This window comes from Drosophila mauritiana, chromosome 2R (genome assembly GCF_004382145.1).
Source record: "Drosophila mauritiana strain mau12 chromosome 2R, ASM438214v1, whole genome shotgun sequence".
NCBI lineage: Eukaryota > Metazoa > Arthropoda > Insecta > Diptera > Drosophilidae > Drosophila > Drosophila mauritiana.
In genome coordinates this window covers 3,547,436-3,563,746 of record NC_046668.1, presented here as the reverse complement: position 1 = coordinate 3,563,746, position 16,311 = coordinate 3,547,436, and the positions used below count along the sequence as shown (strand labels likewise).

The window sequence follows — 16,311 nt, the reverse complement described above, 5'->3', positions numbered from 1 at the left end:
CGTGAGATTAACTAGTGAGACGGAGCGTGAAAGGAGGAGTTCGGGAGTGAGAACGCGCGGACAAGTAACGAAGGAATAAACAGGGGAAGCGTCGGGCAGCAAGTGGTCCGCAGGCAGTGAAGGACGAGCGTTGCAAGGGAAGAGTGATCCTGGGAGTGGAGGAGAAGTTCCTGGTGTGTCTGAAAGGGTCAGTGGAGTCAGTGGTCAGCAAAGGTGGTCTCAGGCCGAGAGTTGCCTCGCCCGTGGACGATACTCCCTGCCCCATAACATCCTAAACCCGTTCCAGCCGGCAGAAGGACCTTCGGAAGGGAAGACAAGGACCTGACTTGTTCGAAAGGGTCAGTGGAGTCAGTGGTCGGTACAGGTGGTCCCAGGTCGAGCGTTGTCTCGCCCGTGGACGATACACCCTGCCCCATAATATCCTAAACCCGGACGGGCCGACTCGTCGTCCGTTGTCAAGGAGTACACAGGACAACGGAGACAAGGCTTTGCAGGAGAAACGCCGCAGGAGCAGAGAGAACGCCGGAGGAGTTATTCATAATATTGTAGAATAAATCGACTATAATAAGAACACTCTTCTTTTCCTTGGTCGGGCAATCACAGAAATCATTAATTTTGGTGGGTCGAACGCACAAACCCTCTGAGCTAGCCGTTGCAATTCGTAATGAGCAAAAATAGAAAATCAGATCGTTACAATATATTATTAAATAAATTCAAGAATCTTCAATATCAAGAAGGATATCCTTTAACACTAATACAATAAAACAGGTAATAAACACAACACACAATTCTCCTATTTATTCAAAGCAATATCCACTTGCTCATATGCAAATTAAAATTGTTACTATTTTTTTTTATTTTCACTTATACTATTACCAGACACTTTATTACTAGCTTTATCATAGCTTTGAAGCTGTTCACGATCTCGTCCCGATTCAGACTGATCTTTTAATTCTTTATCCTGATCCAATCAACCTCGGTCAAAAGCTTTTCATTCGAACTTTTTAAACTTTCAGTTATTTGCTGACTGATGCAGTTTGATTGAAGCAATAAGTTGATTATGGCTTGGTCTCCAAGTGGAAGTTGTGTTTACCTTAAGTTTGATTATTTATCGGGTGGCTAAGTGTTGTCGACAAAAACATGGACAAAGGCAAAGCTGCTGAGATTGGAGTTTGAAATTTGTTTATCAACTGGGGCAGAGTGCTATATTTACGTTGTAAATATACGTTGCTATATTAATGTTGTCAAGAGTAAGTTCTGAATTTTTGATTTTATAAAATCTGATATTTCCAGATTTGTACAGTTGTTAGTGATTATGTACTCAAGTATTTTGTTTTCTAAATAAGTGTATTTATTATATTATTATTGTATATTATTTATTTTTGATGTGCCGTTGAATGATAATTTATATGTATGTCCCATCTAAATGAGAATTGTTTACAATATTATTTATATTTATTAGAATGACACTTTCTTGAATGATATTAATGTTCATATATTTTACTTAAAATACCATAGTTATTAAAAAGTTCGTTAGTAATTTTCCATCATATTGTGAAATGGATCTGGCACAATAAATTTCGCATCTATTTGTTAATTTAGGGTATTTGACATAAATAATTAAGAGTTCTTTATGTGATACAATTTTGAATACGGAGATATCCATTATATCTTCAATAATTATAGGCTCTTGTTGGTGATTTTATATTTCTTTAATGTCTTCATTATTTAACATTTTTGTGGTAAATACATCAATATTTGCCAGTGTAATAGTATCAATTATGTTTTGCAAGTCGATTGTTAACAATCGTAAACAATCTTCTTAACCGCAATTCTTGAACAATAAAAATATTTTTAAAGTGTTTGGAAAGTGATTTTATCTCATTAAGTCGTTTATTTTATTCTGTACTGTAATGAAATCATCGTGATCCGGAGTTCCAGGTAACCATTTCCAAAAAGTGCCTAACTTATTTATTCCCCTTATTAATCTAGATGATTTCAGATGTGACAAAATTAATTCGATTAATTACCTTAATGACAAAGGCAAGGGCGTCGCCAAAAACAACTTCCCGTTGTTTATTTACACTATGTACTGTTCTTATTCTCTTAGTCAATCTGTCTCCATTTCTATCGATATGCTTCCCATACATAAGCTGTTTGATAAGTGCTTTTACTTAGAGTTTCCAGTGTTGGAAGATGAATTCTACTATCTATCTACTATCTACTCAATCTCCGACATATATAAATATGAAAACGGTAGCTAATTCGAGCCGCGATTGTAACAAACGAATTTAAAAAACTTTAAAATTACAAGAGTCACATCATATGGCTACGAAATTGGCCAAAACGTTTCTTCGACCAGAATTGATTTCGGTCCGAAAATCGCCTTCTAGCTCAAGTACGCAAACATACACACGTTCTCGTCTATTGTTTTTACTCACACAAGCAAGCAAAATACCCTAACGTATACCTAGCGTATGTTCAGCAAGACTGGACTTATTATATACAATGCTGACATACTTTTGATTTTGCAAAGAAATGCCTGGATTGAGCAATTTTGTTCCTTATTTTTAGTCAAAGAATTTGACTTTAATTTGTATGTTATGTTTTACCAATTCCATTATGAAGTTGATATCCCCTTTAAGTTTTAATGTTTATTAAATTATTTAATATATAAAATATGAGAATATTTAATATATAAGAATATATAAAATATGAGAATATTTAATATATAAGAATATATAAAATATGAGAATATTTAATATATAAGAATATATAAAATATGAGAATATTTAATATATAAGAATATATAAAATATGAGAATATTTAATATATAAGAATATATAAAATATGAGAATTTATGACTTTAATTTGTTCTTATTTGCTGTACCCATTATATTACGAAGTTGATCTCCCATTAGTTTGTTTGAAAAAAACATTAAAAATTGCTACTATTTTTACCATTTTAAGGTGACGTAGAAAAAAAACGATACTATCGATAGTACGAAACATCGAAAATATCGAATATGGCCACTATCAATAGTTTCCCAGCTTTAATGTACAGCTGTGTTCATTAAAATAGCTTTGCTTGGGACCTGCGAGTTTAAGATAAAAAATCCTATGACTTACAGTTCTAATGGGCAAATTTTTTCTATAATATAGTTTATAAAATAGTTTACTCAGTGGTCAATTGATGTTAATTCCACATCACTACAAGATCATGCTACCACGTAGTTATTTTAGAACAAATGTATTTCTGACTCCACCTCAGACTTGACATTTTGCGGATGGCAACAAACATTTTCGATGTAAGCAGAGCACCTAAAATCGAAGTCGAAAGATTCTGCCCAAATCGAAATCGAAAAAATTCTGCACCATAAAAAGACATTCGTTTTCTTAACTTCCTTATTAGTGGGACAATTTAGAGACAATTTGGTAGAGAATTATCTTATCGTATTTAAAATGTAGGAATTCAGTTTAAAAATACCAAATTTTTGTTGAATCCTAAAAAATTAAGAACGCGATAATGTTTAAAACTTTTATTTTCCTATTGCACGAAATAAGTTGCGAGTCAATGTATGTGTGGACCGGGTGCACTTATGTATGTGAATAAAAAAAAAAATAACAGCACTGCGGACAACGAAGGAAAGACAGAGTATACAAAACACAAAGACAGAATAACAAAATTTTGTTCAAATTCGGGAAGCGAACGGATTTTGTGTAAATATAGAGTTTTTAACGAATTTATTGCCCAGAATTCGATTTTTTTTTGGCATAAAGTCTAAGCAAGAGAGATATAAGTAAGTTTGGTAAATTTTATCCGGAATGGAAATTATAGTTTTCTTTTTCAGATTATAGAAAAGAAATAACTATTTGAGAAGATTGGTGGTGTTGGAAGAGGTTGGAGATGGATAAATACTTGAAAAGTAAGTACTTTTAATGCAAACATTCAAACAGACTCGTTCGCGTACAATGTGCATATGTGTATTTATATACATATAGCCACAAAATATGCATTTACACGTGTTTCAAATTTATTCTTAGTAACCAATATGTTCTTGATTTCAGACCCTTTAACAACTGTGGATAACACGACTCCAAAATTGGGTCCCTTAAAACGTGGAGGCCCCGAATATCTGGAGGCTGAAAAGTCCCTTCCACTAGTTTTGAAGTGTTTTGGAATTGAAGTTGCAGGAGGATTTCAGTTACGTTGACAATGTATCCATTTCTACTGATTGTTGGACCTCGCGTGCTAATGAGGCGTATCTCACTATAACGTAACACTTCATTAACGAATGCTATGAACTTAAATCAGCAGTTTTGTCGACGCAAAAACTTGTAGATGCAACTAACCACTGCGCTAGTAATATTGCGAACTCACTCAGCGCCGTTTTGATTGAGTGGAACCTTTTAAATAAGGTAGTATCGATTGTAACAGACAACGACGCGTCTATGAAAGAAGCGTGCGAATTAATGATGATAATAAATGAAACATTTACCTTGTGTCTCGCATACTATTAATGTGTTAGTGCAAGATCTCCTGAAAATAGATTCTATAGTGCCCTTACTAGCAAGGTGTAAGAGAATCGTATCGTTTTTCAAATCGAGTTCAATCGCAACAAAGAAACTTAAAAATGCAAAAACTTCTGATTCACGCTATGGACTTGTACAAGAAGTTCCAACGCGTTGGAATAGCGCCTACTATATGATTCAACGGATTATTTTAGTAAATTACTCGCTTTCTGCAGTGCTTCTAAACTCAACCAAAGCTCCAAGTCCAATATCAGCGGACGAAATGATCGTTCTGGATGAGATATGTCAAGTTCTAGCTCCGTTTCACAGACTGCGCTTGAACGATTGCCAGAGCGTTTTTCGCATTACGAAACTCGGACTGTTACTAGAATTGCTACATTACTGGATCCCAGATTTAAAAAGGACTGTTTTTTGTTTTCATCGAACTCAGAGCAAGCCGCGAAAGATTTGCAGTTAGAGTTATTTTCAAGTTTGTCCCGAGTTCCTTTCACACGTGATATTTCAACACCACCAGACACTCCACAAGAAAAAAAAAACAGTTTCTTTACTTAATTAGGAACGAAACTTTCAAATAAATTTCATTCGGAACTCAATAATGCTATTGAGGACGTATTTTGCGAGACCTAATGAGCCGGAGGATAAGGATCCCCTTGCTTATTGGATGGTAAGAATATCATTTTTACTTTTTAAATTTAATATTCATGACTTTATCCCTTTTCAGGAAAACAGTGACAGTCTGAAGCCAATAACTAAACTTTGTAGAAATTACCTGTGCATTCCGGCCAGTTCAACAGAATCTGATAGAACCTTCAGTAAAGCTGGTCAGATTGTATCTGACCGCAGAGCATCGCTTAAACAAAAGTAGTTTGCTACTTTTTGTGAACAAAAACCAGAAACAATGATCTCTTGTTGTCTTATTATGAATATAAAAAAACATTATTTTGTATTACTAAATATTTTGAAATCTGTGTTAATTTAAATAATAGTTACATTGAAGCAAATAAAACGGTTTTGTTTTTGTTTAAAAAATGAATTTTAATTGCATTCTTCTAAAGGGCTACTGTAATATATTTTTTTTATTCTGTAAGGGTATATAAACTTCGGTTCACGTTATAGTTCCATTTTTTTTTTATCTATCGATACTATCTATGTTTTCTTAGAAAACCATCGAAACCATCGATGGTTTTCCAGCTCTACAAAGTCACTATAATAACAAGATGCGTAACGGCCATACATACATTGGTTTAGCACTATGCATCCAATTTTTTGGTGACGGCCACAATTTCTCTCTTTTCGCGCGCTTAAGCTGAGAGCGTAAGAAATCTAAAAATAGATTTAGCTTGCTTGTGTGAGTAAAAACAATAGACGAGAACGTGAATATGTGTGCGTACTTGTGCTAGAAGACGATTTTCGGGGCGAAATGAATTCTGATCGAATTTACATATTTGGAGTTTTGGCAATATGATGAAATAAAATAATAATTAATAATTTACGCCCTGAATATTTTAATTTAAAAGTTTTTTAAATTCGTTTGTTTAGATCGCTCTCAACAATCATTTCCTTATTAATTTTTCACATGTCGCAAGCTGAATACTCTAATGACAAATATACTCTAATGACAAATATCATATTCTAATATAAAGTCATTCTAGAAATTTATTTTGTGATATTATTTACATAGATTCTAGTGTCTTTGGTATGACTCAGGAGTCAACGAAATTTTATTGTTTTTTTTTTAATTTAATAAATGTGCATAGATATATTGTTTTACGAAGAATCGCCCTCTTCTTCTTCTAGTTCTACATTATAAATTTCCGAATCTGAACTCGCATCAGAATCAGAATGTGAATCCAATATTTTGTCTGATGGATCAGGTTTAAAATTAGACTGTATTTTCAAACGACTTATACTGCCTTCGGAAGTGGATTTTTCCTATTTTTTCACTCTCTTTTAAAAAAATTGTTGATACTAGTTGTTCAGAGGAATCAATCGTATTCATTTGACCATTTTTCCTGGCATGCAATAGTCGGTCCCTTTTGTAAAGTTTATTTCGGGCTTCATTCGCATTTTCGCCTAGGCATCCAAGTGGAACCAACGCCGAATTATTGATTTGAAATCCGTGGACCAGTACTTTGTGGATCGTTGGTGATATAGAGATTTTGCAATAGCACTTGTGCAGTATTTTCCATTACTTCTATACCCTCTGGTCGGCACTGTAATTTTGCTTCGATCACTTCATTATAGGGCAGATATATGTCGCTGTTATGCCTTTTATTTAAAAGCCTGGTGCTTATATATTGCTGTGCTGTCTTGGAATTTTCAAAACCACTAATAAGAATTTTTCTCTTAGACGCCATCCACTTAGTATGTTTGGCATGTATGTTTAACTTTTGTCAGAAATTGTTAGAAAATTAGTTATACTCCACGAAACACAGGGGACACGTTCGAATTTTCTGTTAAGATACACATACATTGTACATTGGATGTCACACAACATAAAAACAGTACAACTATACATATATTACCTACATACGTTAAAAACATCATACCTTGGCATTTATTTTCCATATTTTACTATAATTTTTGGATGCGTATTAACGATCGTACCAGATGCAAATGAAAGCTAATAATTTGGCGGGAATTGCCTTCTCTTAATCAGTTGTTTAACACTGCACCTTTCAAAGCTCATAAAAAGATTTAGTGAAGCTTTCGGTCAATTTTGTTTGTGTTTTTTTTTATATAATATATTTTCTTTTAGAAAATAATTGCTTAAGGACGATACATACATTGACATACAAATTTAGACTTTATGCCAAAAAAACAAATTCTGGACCGAAGTGCACTGGTTTCGACAAACCCAAAAATAAATTCAGAGCGTAGAAAATAACACATCCGATCGCTTTAAAGCTATGAAATATATATATACAACGTGGTACACATGATTTATAGTCAAAACATTGTGAAATTAGTCCCAAAATTCAGAACTCAGGCAACATGGGTCAACAAACTTGCATTGCGTCTTTGTCTCTAGAATCTGTATGCTTAACCTTTAAGCTCAACCTTTAAGCTTTCCTGTCCACGTTAATACGGACAGACGGACATGGCTGGATCGACTCGGCCATTGATTCTGATCATGAATATATATACTTTATATAGTCGGAAACGCTTCCTTCTGCCTAATACATACTTTTCAACGAATCTAGTACACCCTCTTATTTTACGAGTAACGGGTATAACAAGAGAGACTGCTAAAGTCGAGTTCCCCAACTATCGGATACCCGTTACTCAGCTAGTATTAGTACTAGTATGCGAATTCGAAATTTCATTAATTTTCTGGGACATCGATAGATATGAGGGAATTAAATGAAATTTTTTTTCAAATTACGGTTGTTTTGGTCGTTTTGCTGGTGTAAGGAGGGGCGTGTTTTTGGTACACCGATAAAAATTGGAAAGACAAACAATAAAACAAAGAAAAGAAAATTTAAAAGTTTGGGCGTGGCAGCCTTGGGCGGCTAATAAAAATATGAATAAATATCAAAACATTCAAATGTGTGGACGTGGCAATTTTGGGCGGGTTCTGAGCGTGGTAATATTTTGAAACAAACTTGCGCTGCGTCTATGTCTCTCAAGCTGCATGCTTAATCTCAAGATTCTAGATTTATAGATCCTGACATCGTTTCATTCATACGGGGAGACGGACATGGCCTTTGATTCTGATGAAGAATATACTTAATATAATCGGAAATGCTTTCTTCTGCCTGTTTTGCTTAACGAGTAACGGGTATAAAAAGTAAATGAAATCTATTTCGATATGAATATGGAAGTTCATGTTGGTATGTATTTGAAATCAAAAGGGTAAAATATCTGAAGCAGCTGCGTGCTGAGAAACGTAAATTTGTACCCGAAAGAAACTTATTTTATGAGATTAGTAATTTGCAAACTTCGCCTTTATCCCATTTGAAAGTACTATTTTTTTAATTGTTTGCAAACTTCCAACTGGGTTCCCACTTGAATAGAAGATATGTATTGTTTTCTTTCTTTAAATAAAGGATTCGGTGAGATACACAGTTGTAAATAATTCTTCAATTTGTTGAACGCTAAGTCTGTCTTATGGATTATTGAGTACAACAAAATAAATTCACATATATCTGTAGACTGCTTGTGTGTCTTTATGATAAACAGAAAAGCAACTCTCACTTTTAAACATAGTAAACAAGTTCCTAAGTATCTATCACTGTGGTGTGTTTCTGGGCATGTTGGATAATAGTTGCTCGTGGTTGATTGTTGGTTCCACTATTAAAAATTTTCTATTTTCGCTGTCGCGATCGTCTGCTGCAAAAAAATCAGAGATTAACTGTAAAATATTGCAAGGAAATAGTTAATTTAAATATTTTATATAATTAGGAGACATGTAATAAATAATCAAAACAATAAATGTTTACATTGTGCGATTAAACGGGAGCTGTTTGGACTCAGTTTCAAACAGATCTACATTAATAGGCAGATACTAAAATATCTTAAAGCCATGGTGGCACTTCGAAAAAAGATCAGCCGAATGGCTCTGGTAGTAACGTGCTATTACTTTATACACATTTCTTATAAATACGCCCACGCTACTAGCGCGAGTGGTACCTCGCGAACTCTAGCAGGAAATGGAAACGTAAATCATCGTTTGCCTCGTACAAGTGCCAGCTATTTTGGTGGTGGAGCTAGTGCAAACACAAATTTTAAAACTGTTGCAAAATCAAAAAATTCAACGAGATACGGAAACATACAGATCAGGTAAGAAATTATATTGTTGTAAATAAAACAGTTTCTGGTTGCAAAATGGTTAACTAATAATTACACAGTGAGAATTGTATTTACATTCAAAGTATTTTAATAATGACGAGATTTATATGCATTTTTATTGGTTTTATTTGAGTATAAATATATATTTATATATAAATATATCTATTATATTATTATATATTATATATATATATATTATATATGTATACATTTCTAATAAGGATTCATTTTTTGTAATACCCTGTTTTGATGTGCAAGCATATCAGGCAACAGGGACCGTACCAAAGGGGATAAAAAATACGGCAATCAAAAGGTTTAGCGGATTCTTCTTCTGGTTCTGTTTGGGACGCTCCATTTTTACAGTATTACATACGATTCGATTTTGTGAGAAGTAACAGTTAAATTTCTTTTTATTTTATTTATTATATTATGAAAAGTCACAGCATTTTCGCATTCAATTCCATGTTCGTTTTTAATAAAAAAAGCAACAAATAAAACTCACATTACAAAAACCTACAAACTAACAATAGGAATGAGTTATATCATCTTTACGCAGTCAACTCTTGTGTATATTTACAGTGGTTGTATAAAATATATTGCAGCATGTTGTCTTAAACTAAAAAAATATTATATAATAAACTGAATAGGTGCGATGGGCGGTTTCTATCGATTTGCCAAAAAACTTATTGCCACGCCCACTCGAAGCCCTTACACCGCCCAAAACTGCCGCAACCACACTTTTGAAAAATGTTTAGATTTTTCTTCGTTTTATTGTTTGTCTTGCCAATTTTTATATGTATACCAAAAACACTTTCGCCACGCCCCTCCTTTCACCAACAAAACGCAACAAAAGGTCACGCCCACACTTTGAGAACAATTTTTTTATTTTTTCTTTTTTTAGTCTCTAATATCTATCGAGTCACAGAAATATGATTAAATTTAGCGTTTGCATTCACACTGGCTGAGTAACGGGTATTTGATAGTCGGGGAAGTCGACTATAGCATTCTCTCTTATGTTTTGGCTTATGAAAGGCTTTTTTCGTAATACTTGAACCTTAAATTAGTGATTATGCAATTACAGGGCGCAATGTATCAGAGCTGACTTCTTCCTTAATTTTCCAACATCCTCGTGATTAATCTTTTAATCTGGTTTTCCCAAACGTTTCTTTGAACTCGATAGGGCTTATTGGAAAAATTTGTCCATTACCCAGCTGACTTTTTCCGCATATAATGGTTTAAGGAAAATTTTTGTGCCGACGGCAAAATGTTGTATGTCAAATGTGAGGTGGAGACAAAAATACCTTTGTTATAAAATAACTAAGTGGCAGAATGATGATGATGATGATCTTGATTGAGGTGATGTGGAATAAACGTCAATAGCCCACTGAGTAAACTATTTTTTTCCCCTTAGTAAATAAGATCTGATTTGATATAAAAAAGCCATTTACTTTTCATTTCGCTCAGACAAAAATAACCGTTTTACAAATCGAAAAATTCAAACGAATTCGAAAACCACAGCACCGGTTTTTATACCCGTTTCTCGTAGAGTAAAATGGAATACTAGATTCGTTGAAAAGTATGTAAGAGGCAGAAGTAAGCGTTTCCGACCATATAAAGTATATATATTCTTGATCAGGATCAATAGCCGAATTGATCTGGACATTTCCGACTTTCTGTATAAACGTCTCGATCTCAAGAACTATAAAAGGTAAAGGATTAAAATTCAGCATACATATTCTAGAGACATAGACAGAGCGGAAGTTTTATGTTCGCACGCCCACGATTGCGATCTGCCACGCGCACTCTAACGCTCTAAAGCCGCCAAACCGGTCAGGCTCACACTTATGAAAATTGTTTGGATATTTTTTTATTTATCTTGTAAATTTCTAAATATGTCACGCCCGCACCACGAAGATACAGAGGCTGTTTAAGGTCCCGCAAGTGATAACTAAGATCAGTACTAAATAGCGGGAAAATGGAAATTAATTTTACGGAAAGGCAAAATGGGTTTAAAGAAGCGATATAATTATGTTGTAGAGGTGCTAGTCCATTAAATTATCTTTGTTTCTGACTAAACAGGTCGAGATGTCCTAAAAAGCACCTGTAAGGGAAAACGTCTACAGAAACTACCGATTTGGCAATAGAGCTGGTTGGCACTATCGATGGTTTTAATGGTTTTCTAAGAAAACATCGATAGTCTTAAAAAACAAAAAAATGGAACTATAATTTAACGTGAACCGAAGTTTATATACCCTTACAGAATAAAAAAACATATTACAGTATGCAGAAGGGCCTGCAAAGCAATTAAAATGCAATTTTAAACAAAAACAAAAACGTTTTATTTGCTTCAATGTAACTATTATTTAAATTAACACAGTATTCAAAATATTTAGTAATACAAAATAATGTTTTTTTATATTCATAATAAGACAACAAGAGATCATTGTTTCTGGTTTTTGTTCACAAAAAGTAGCAAACTACTTTTGTTTAAGCGATGCTCTGCGGTCAGATACAATCTGACCAGCTTTACTGAAGGTTCTATCAGATTCTGTTGAACTGGCCGGAATGCACAGGTAATTTCTACAAAGTTTAGTTATTGGCTTCAGACTGTCACTGTTTTCCTGAAAAGGGATAAAGTCATGAATATTAAATTTAAAAAGTAAAAATGATATTCTTACCATCCAATAAGCAAGGGGATCCTTATCCTCCGGCTCATTAGGTCTCGCAAAATACGTCCTCAATAGCATTATTGAGTTCCGAATGAAATTTATTTGAAAGTTTCGTTCCTAATTAAGTAAAGAAACTGTTTTTTTTTTCTTGTGGAGTGTCTGGTGGTGTTGAAATATCACGTGTGAAAGGAACTCGGGACAAACTTGAAAATAACTCTAACTGCAAATCTTTCGCGGCTTGCTCTGAGTTCGATGAAAACAAAAAACAGTCCTTTTTAAATCTGGGATCCAGTAATGTAGCAATTCTAGTAACAGTCCGAGTTTCGTAATGCGAAAAACGCTCTGGCAATCGTTCAAGCGCAGTCTGTGAAACGGAGCTAGAACTTGACATATCTCATCCAGAACGATCATTTCGTCCGCTGATATTGGACTTGGAGCTTTGGTTGAGTTTAGAAGCACTGCAGAAAGCGAGTAATTTACTAAAATAATCCGTTGAATCATATAGTAGGCGCTATTCCAACGCGTTGGAACTTCTTGTACAAGTCCATAGCGTGAATCAGAAGTTTTTGCATTTTTAAGTTTCTTTGTTGCGATTGAACTCGATTTGAAAAACGATACGATTCTCTTACACCTTGCTAGTAAGGGCACTATAGAATCTATTTTCAGGAGATCTTGCACTAACACATTAATAGTATGCGAGACACAAGGTAAATGTTTCATTTATTATCATCATTAATTCGCACGCTTCTTTCATAGACGCGTCGTTGTCTGTTACAATCGATACTACCTTATTTAAAAGGTTCCACTCAATCAAAACGGCGCTGAGTGAGTTCGCAATATTACTAGCGCAGTGGTTAGTTGCATCTACAAGTTTTTGCGTCGACAAAACTGCTGATTTAAGTTCATAGCATTCGTTAATGAAGTGTTACGTTATAGTGAGATACGCCTCATTAGCACGCGAGGTCCAACAATCAGTAGAAATGGATACATTGTCAACGTAACTGAAATCCTCCTGCAACTTCAATTCCAAAACACTTCAAAACTAGTGGAAGGGACTTTTCAGCCTCCAGATATTCGGGGCCTCCACGTTTTAAGGGATCCAATTTTGGAGTCGTGTTATCCACAGTTGTTAAAGGGTCTGAAATCAAGAACATATTGGTTACTAAGAATAAATTTGAAACACGTGTAAATGCATATTTTGTGGCTATATGTATATAAATACACATATGCACATTGTACGCGAACGAGTCTGTTTGAATGTTTGCATTAAAAGTTCTTACTTTTCAAGTATTTATCCATCTCCAACCTCTTCCAACACCACCAATCTTCTCAAATAGTTATTTCTTTTCTATAATCTGAAAAAGAAAACTATAATTTCCATTCCGCATAAAATTTACCAAACTTACATATCTCTTTCGCTGTATCAAAGTGTTAGTGACGCCAGTGCGGATTGTTCGATTGTTTTCGAAAAGCATCGATGGTTTGAAAAAACTTAAAACCATCGATAGTATCGATAGTGCCATCGATGGTTTTCCAGCTTTATTTGGCAAGACCATATAAGTAACCTATATAACCTATATAACCTACTCCTATTTAATTTAATACTAGCCGAATATAGACTGGAAAGACTATCAATAGGAAATTATGGCTATGAAAGTTTTGGTAAAGCGAAAATACATCCGCATTGGAACCTGAGAAAGAGACTTCTTATAAAATTGGTTGAGAAAGGCGATATTCTGTACAACAAACTTTAGTATAAGAACATCGGGAAAATAATATTATTTTTTGAAAACGTTACTGGAATAAAAGGGTAGCTTCAGATTATTTTTCCTACACAGTTCGAAGACGTTGTTTAAGTTTTTGGTCATGTGTTGCTCTGAACATCCAATGACAATAAAGTTGTCCATATAAAGGAATCCTTGGAAGGTTCTAAACCTGAGAATGCTATTGTCATCATTCTCTGCGATGAATTAGGCTATTAAACCCAGCTATTTAACCCAAAAGATAGTCGCGTAAAGCAATATGAGCCATTGCTCGTTGGAAATGACATTGTATCTCATGAACTCTCTTCAAGTTAAATTTGGTGAAAACCTGACATTAAGTCAAGGCATGAAAAATGCTTCGTCGTTGATCCAAAAAGTCATCAATTCTAGGAAGTTGAAATTTTTCGGATAACAGTTTTTTATTTATTTTTGTCTATAACTAATCTGCATTGTTTCTCTTCGGAATCAGGGAGTGATTTTTTTGGTACTAACAAAAGCGAGCTATTACATTCAGACACAGAGGGTTCAATGATATTATCTTGTATTCATTTTCCCACTAGTTTCTTAGTTTCTTTCTGATGGATATGCTGTAGTTTTTAATATATCCATGGTTCTTTATTGTAAATGGTTGGGTCGAAGTATTAACTAATCATCACATGGCTCACAATCTAGTTTGCAATTAAATTTTTTTTAAAAATCCAGACCAATTATTCCATCGCAAGGTATTGTAAAATTTGTTACTAGATGGAAATTATAAGGTATTATTTACCTATCTTTTTGTGCCTCAACCTTTTGAATTTCTTTGAATACATCAGAATTTTCTTGAATCAAGGAAATGTCTGTTGCTGTATCGGAAAAAATTTAAGATTTGTTTTGTTACTTGAATTTTTCAAATTTACCATCGAATCTACTAGAGTCGGAGAATTTATGAAACTTATTAAATTTTCAGCCTTTCCATCGAACACTGTGATGAGTTATATGGCTCGTTTGGAAAATTCAGTCGGTGTAATAGACATTTTGTCTTCCTCGACTATAGACTTTAAATCACTGTCGGATCAGTGTGAATTATAACGTGTGATTCGTCCAGTTCTGCAAACTTACTTTCTGTAAATTTAGCATGCGGTAGAAAATCTTTGGAAATATTTATATCTATCATATATATCTTATAATACCAATGTTTCTTTATATTTTATTAGAGAAAGTAACAATTTTTGTCACTGATTCTTATAATCTGATGTAAGGCTATCCTTGTATTTATCGACAATGTCGACTAATTGATTATACTGTGTTACTAGCGTCTTTACATGGTTTATTAACAGATAGGGTATTATTACAGTCTCTTTATTAATGCATTTATATGCTCTATCAAATTTGTCTTGACAATTCTACCCTTGACAATTCTACCCATTCCATACCTTTTGGGAATTTATACTGATTAAAAGTTATCTTGTATAAATGTTTTGTGTGTATACAAAAATGCTTATTTTATTTGTATATTTATTTATTTGACATGTTCAGCATTTGTTTAATATTTCTTTTGTGTTGTTTTATTTAACATATATATGTCTAGATATTGTCTAGGTCGTTTGCTCTACCGATATACATATTTCGTTTTTAGACACTTATTGTGTGTCTTGTATATTTTCGTGAATGCATATGTAGCATTCAAATAAGAATTAAACCTAATAAAATATTACCTATTTATAAAATCAGGTGCTTCCACCTCTACTTCGCTAATTACGTTTGCAGTGTCCACCGTTGTCCCCCGTGGAGTCCACCGTTTTGGAATCTATTAAACCCATATTTGGGTATGAATATCCTGAACCGATATTTTCAACCGACTTACTTAATCGGCGGCTATCGTTCATATGCTCAATTTTTGCGTTTTTTTTTACAAAAATCCTTCCCTACATTTTTACGTGACTTTACAGGTCACGCGCCAAATGGACAACTTTAATAATGTCGCTCAAAAACGTACAATACTGTTATTTTATTGTTATTTTTGTTGTGCACTCCTTGTAGTGCTGCCGGTTTCTACGCCCTATATGGCTGCTATACTTGCGGTGCAAGTATACTCATAGTATAGCGAGCCAAGCGGTCCTTTACAATCGTCTGGGCACTTCTTTTCTAGCGCCGGAATCTTCTTCTCCTCCGGTGATTGAACTGAATTGCGCGTCTTCTTTCTGTGACTTTCTTTTAGATAGTAAATTTTTTACATGTTCGAGCTCAGTGTAAAGCTTCACCGATGTATTCCTAGGTATGTTTTCATTGTTTAATAAATTTAGAAACGTTGCCTTTCCATTTTTAAGGCGATGTACCACACCGCTTCTTTTTCCACACATATCACTCAATTTACTGCGACTTATTGCAGGAGATGGCGGTTCTGCTGCATTTGTTGTTCGTGGTCGTCTCCATTGGAAGTTGAATTGGAATCCACAATAAGGGAAGTCTGCATAGATGGCAGTCGACTACTTCACTGCCTCTGATCGAGTTGTAGTCAATGTCTTTTTAAGTTCCTGTGCGCTTCCATCCTACGTCCTTTCAGGACCCATTTC

At 34.2% G+C, this 16,311-nt stretch overlaps 2 protein-coding genes and 2 long non-coding RNA genes across 4 annotated transcripts in view; 2 read left to right on the top strand and 2 right to left on the bottom strand.

Annotated features, from left to right (window-relative positions):
• Positions 1-2,281, bottom strand: part of LOC117136320 — a 64,894-nt gene extending 62,613 nt beyond the window's left edge. Inside the window, exon 1 of the mRNA XM_033297173.1 lies at positions 2,031-2,281. The gene's annotated coding sequence lies outside the window, so the exon portion shown is untranslated. The remainder of the gene's footprint in view (positions 1-2,030) is intronic.
• A 1,229-nt stretch (positions 2,282-3,510) lies between these two features.
• On the top strand, positions 3,511-5,460 carry LOC117136322. Its single transcript, XR_004459090.1, has 4 exons — positions 3,511-3,800; positions 3,852-3,926; positions 4,069-5,197; positions 5,255-5,460. It is a non-coding gene; the product is annotated as an uncharacterized LOC117136322 (long non-coding RNA).
• A 3,354-nt stretch (positions 5,461-8,814) lies between these two features.
• Positions 8,815-16,311, top strand: part of LOC117136207 — an 83,550-nt gene continuing 76,053 nt past the window's right edge. The window contains exon 1 of the mRNA XM_033296962.1: positions 8,815-9,315. Coding sequence (XP_033152853.1) covers positions 9,059-9,315 — 257 coding nt within the window. The 5' untranslated portion in view covers positions 8,815-9,058. The remainder of the gene's footprint in view (positions 9,316-16,311) is intronic.
• Positions 11,723-14,363, bottom strand: LOC117136208. The gene is made up of 4 exons (XR_004459080.1): positions 13,400-14,363; positions 13,274-13,348; positions 12,003-13,131; positions 11,723-11,945 (listed from the first exon to the last, which is right to left on the bottom strand). It is a non-coding gene; the product is annotated as an uncharacterized LOC117136208 (long non-coding RNA).